At 46.7% G+C, this 5,009-nt stretch overlaps 1 protein-coding gene across 1 annotated transcript; it reads left to right on the top strand.

Moving 5' to 3' along the window:
• Positions 1–2,002: 2,002 nt before the first annotated feature.
• Positions 2,003–2,476, top strand: LOC145006620 (uncharacterized). The gene has a single exon (XM_078965701.1). The coding sequence runs from the start codon at positions 2,003–2,005 to the stop codon at positions 2,474–2,476; it is 474 nt and encodes a 157-aa protein (XP_078821827.1).
• Positions 2,477–5,009: the final 2,533 nt, after the last annotated feature.

Here is a 5,009-nt window from a genome sequence, read left to right as displayed (position 1 = left end):
TGTGGGCTTCCCCAACCTCTATACTACCTATGAGGAATCTTGGCATATCATGCTTCATGATTGCTACAACCAATTTGGGATGAAGGATAAGCTTTGTATTAGATCCTAATGATAAACACACAAATGTTCATTGTGTTGAATTGCCTTAGTTAATCAATTATTCTCAACCTTTGAGCATTTCATCAACTTGCTTAATTGCAAGGTTTTTAGTTATTCAAGTATTTTAGTTTTCAAGTAATCAAACACCCCCCCCCCCTTTAGTTTAATTGTAGTTAGTTAGTTTAATTTCACTAGTTCTATTGAATTGCATTGGTGATTGAATACAACCATTTCCCCGAGGATCGATACCCCTTTTTACCATTATATTACGTTTATTTAGCAATCAAAGGGTGTAATTTGCTTGGTGGGCTTGACATCCCATCAATTTTTGGCGTCGTTTCCAGGGAAATTTGTTATTGTTATTTGATTGTTTATGCCTAGGTCTACAAGAATCGGTGAACTACTCTACACTCCGGAAATTGAAAGAGAAGCAAAAAGGTTGAAAAAGTTAGTCAAACAAGCAAAGCAACAACAACTAGTTCGAGCTTCTTCCTCTTCTCCACTAATCAACATAGAAGATCAAGCAGGAGGGTCAGGATCTGGTTCTGGGTCAGGCGACACTATTGAGCTCATTGACGATAGGTTGTATGAGCTCATTGTAGTAGAGGTTACGTGGGGCATCCTTGACGCTACCCCAGTTATCTTAGGGACGGTCAAGGAGGGTATGATGGAGATCATGCAGGAGAGGCTCAGGGCATTCAGAATTGAGATTGTTGTGGGCCAGGTTAGGGCTTGAACTCCCTCATTTCGGGAGTTCAAAGCATGTAGGGCACCAGAGTTTTTCTTGGTCAGGGACCCCATTGTCATCCGATGCTGGGTGGCGGATATAGAGAACACCCAACGCACGAGTTCTTTCCCGGATGCGGAAAAGGTGGGTTTTGCTTCATGTATGCGAAGAGACAAAGCCCGAGACTGTTGGGGAGAGGTGACTAGCCAGGTGGGAGCAGTCGGTGAGGCTGAGATGACATGGGTCGAGTTTTTTAGGCAAATTGATTTGGAGTTTGAACCACCGATCAAGGTGCAACAACTTTTGAGGGAGTTTCATGACCTTCAGCAGACCACCGAGACTGTGGTAGAGATCACTGCCAAGTTCGGGAACGGGCACAGTTGATCCCACAGTATGCTACGGAAGAGGATATGAGGCGGATGAGGTATCATTCCATATTGAGGGGTGATATCCGGGAGTTTTTGAGCTTTACATGGTGTAAAACCCTGAATGAGATTGTGGAGAAGGCCCGGGAGCGGGAATGGAGTTGGACTTCTGTACAAAATGGAAGCCTGAGCAGGCGCACACAGCAGAGACTAAAAATCCTAAGACCTCGGACTCATCCAGTAGGGACCAGCAGGGCCGGGGCTGGTGTGCCAAGTGCGATAAACCGCACAGTAGATCTTGTCGGATGGGTGGTTCGGGATTCTACGGGTGTGGCCAGTCAGGCCACATGATCAAGGATTGCCCCAAGAAGGGCTTGATTTATTTTCACTGCAACCAGACTGATCCTAAGCGGGCCGACTACCCAAGGTTGCAGGGTGGGGGAGGAACAGTGGTAGTGCTTGCGCCCACCACACTAAGGATCACAAATGGCCGCCCTGCTAAGGCAGATGCTCCAGCGGTGAAGAGCCACACATTTCAGTTGACTACCGAGGAGCCTCGGGCAGTACCACTTGTTGTAGCTGGTACGTATTCTATTAAACCGCTCTATATTTATTTGCATTTCTTATATGTTTATTGTTCTTATGTATAGGGACCTTTTTGGTCAATGGTATTTCGGTTCACGTTCTATTCAACCCGGGGGCTACCTGATCATTTGTGTCTCTTACGTTTAGCAAGAAATTTCGAGATACACCGGGGACTTTGGATTCCCTGATTAAGTTGGATATTGTGGATGACCGCACCGTGAGTGCTATGAGGGTATATCAGGAATGTGTCCTAAATGTTCTTGGGGAGAGGTTTCGTGTTGATCTAGTCTCGATACCATTGCGACGAGTGAAGGTGATTGTTGGGATGGACTGGTTAGGGGCCAATGGGACCATGATCGACTACGAGCACCAGCTGGTGAGGGTTCGAACCCCAAGTGGGGGAGAACTGGTTATTCACGGAAAGAGGGCCTTACAGGAGCCGACCCTCTGTTCAGCTGCGAAGGCTAGGAGATTACTTCATCGGAGTTGTTTGGTATTCTTGGATTATATCTCCGATATGAGGGTTGAGACCATGAGGGATGTCGGCAACATTCTGATTGTACAGGAGTTCCGGGATGTCTTTCCCGAGGAGTTACCACGTGTGCCTTTGGAGAGGCAGGTGGAGTTTCACATTGCTTTGGTGTCGGTTGTCGCTCCGATAGCCAAGGCACCATATCGACTAGCTCCACCTGAGATGTAGGAGCTATCTACGTAGCTTCAGGAGCTACTCGACCAATGGTTTGTTCGTCCGAGTAGTTCCCCGTGGGGAGCACCAATCCTGTTTGCGAAAAAGAAGGACGGGTCACACAGGATGTGTATTGATTATCGAGAGCTGAACAAACTAACAGTGAAAAATCATTATCCGCTCCCGAGGATAGACAACTTGTTTGATCAGCTACAGGGTGCATCTTGGTTTTCCAAGATTGCTCTTCGATCAGGGTACCATCCGATGAGGATTCGGGATGAGGATATACCAAAGACAGCAAATAGGACTCGGTATGGACACTATGAGTTTGTGGTGATGCCATTTGGGCTCACCAATGCCCCAACAGCGTTCATGGATCTCATGAACAGAGTGTGCAGACCGATGTTGGATCGGTCGGTTATCATTTTTATTGATGATATCTTGGTTTATTCTAAGACCAATGAGCAGTATGAGCAGCATTTGAGTGATGTATTAGAGACTTTGAGGGCGGAAAAGCTTTACGCAAAGTTCTCTAAGTGTGATTTTTGGCTGCGAGAGGTACGGTTTTTGGGGCACATCATCAATCAGGAGGGAATTCTGGTCGATCCAGCCAAGGTTGAGGCTGTGATGCGGTGGGAAGTACCGAAGAACACATCAGATATTCGTAGCTTCTTGGTTTTAGCGGAGTACTATAGGAGATTCATCTAGGATTTCTCCAAGATCGTCGTGCCTTTGACTTGCTTGACCAAGAAGAATGTGACATTTTGGTGGGGCTCGGATCAGCAGTTGGCTTTTGAGACCCTGAGACTGAGATTAATTGAGGCTCTGATTCTCATGTTACCTGAGGGACTGGATGATTTGGTAGTGTATTGAGATGCATCAATCTCAGGGTTGCGCGTGGTGCTGATGCAGAGCGGGTATGTGATAGCTTATGCCTCGAGGAAAACTACCCCACCCATAACCTGGAATTGGGGGCAGTGGTGTTTTCCCTCAAGATTTAGAGGTACTACTTGTATGGGGTGCGGTGCACTATCTTCACTATCCATAAGAGCCTGAAGCACTTGAAGGATCAGCAGAACATCAACATGCAGTAGAGGAGGTGATTGGATGTGTTGAAATACTATGATTGTGAGCTCTTATACCATCCACGGAAAGCCAACATGGTGGACGATGCTTTGAGCCTCAAGGCGGCAGGTTCCCTGATTGGGAAAGTTTGTTTGAGAATGACGGTGATCTCCCCATTGTTGGATATGATCAGGGAGGCATAAGTGGAGGGTTTGAAGAAAGAAAATTGGAAGTTAGAGTGGATTCGGGGGCAAATTCCTTTGTTCGTCTGGAATGGTCAGGGACTTTTGACCCAGTGTGTCCGTGTGTCGGTCCAGGCATCTGGGAGAGTGAGGCAGAAGTTATTGGAGTAGGCACACAAGTCCAAGTTCTCTATACATCCAGGGGCTACAAAAATGTGTAGAGATTTGAAGCTAATTTACTGGTGGCCCTGCATGAAGCGGGAGATCGCTTGGTTTGTGAAGCGGTGCTTTACCTGCTGGAAGGTCAAGGCCGAGCATCAGCGGCCTCATGGCAAGGTTTAACCGCTACCTATTCCCTTGTGGAAGTGGGAAGATATCACTATGGACTTCATCACGAAGTTACCGAGGACAACAAGGGGAGTGGATGCCATATGGGTGATTGTGGATAGATTGACGAAGAGTGATCACTTTATTCCGATCTCTAAGAGCATCTCTGTTAAGAAATTGGTAGATATTTATGTACGGGAGGTGGTAACGAGGCACGGGGTGCCAGTATCAGTAGTCTCTGACAGAGATGTTCGATTTACATTTAGATTCTGGAAGAAATTCCATGAGGAACTGGGCACTCTGTTGCATTTCAGCATGACATATCACCCCCAGACCGATAGCCAGAGTGAGAGGACAATCCAAACACCTCGAGGATATGCTACAACCATGTGTGCTGGATTTTGGGGGTAGTTGGGATACATACCTCCCATTGGCAGAGTTTTCCTACATTAATAGTTATCATGCTAGTATCGACCGAGCTCCATTTTATATGTTGTGTGGTCAGAGGTTCAGGACCCTGGTCTATTGGGGTGAGGTTAGGCATCAAGTCATGGGGAGCACTAAGGTAGTGCTCAATACTACCGGGCTGATTTGGTAGATGCGTGACTGACTACGAGTCGTGCAGAGTTGTCAGAAAAGCTATGGTGACCGGCGGCGCTCAGATCTTAAGTTCCAGGTGAAGGACTTCGTGTAACTAAAAGTGTCTTCATGGAAGGGAGTCATCAATTTGGGACCTCGATACATTGGACCATTCAAGATTACGATCGGGGTGGGCAAGGTGGCCTATCACTTGAATTTGTCAAATGAGCTTAGTCATATTCAAAACACCTTCCATGTGTCTCAGCGTCAGAAGTGTGTCACAGACGAAGTTGCGATCATATCTTTGGATGACATTAACATGGATGAAACCCTGAACTAAATTGAGAGACGTGTTGCGATCTTAGATAGGAAGCCAAAGGTTCTTTGAAACAAGG

This window comes from Lactuca saligna, chromosome 7, assembly GCF_052625555.1.
Source record: "Lactuca saligna cultivar CGN05327 chromosome 7, ASM5262555v1, whole genome shotgun sequence".
NCBI lineage: Eukaryota > Viridiplantae > Streptophyta > Magnoliopsida > Asterales > Asteraceae > Lactuca > Lactuca saligna.
Note: the sequence above shows the minus strand (reverse complement) of the source record. Positions and strands in the feature narration are given on the sequence as shown.

Excerpts from the sequence above, each read along its gene's own strand:
- LOC145006620 (XM_078965701.1), top strand. The coding sequence starts at position 2,003 with ATGAGGGTATATCAGGAATGTGTCCTAAATGTTCTTGGGGAGAGGTTT.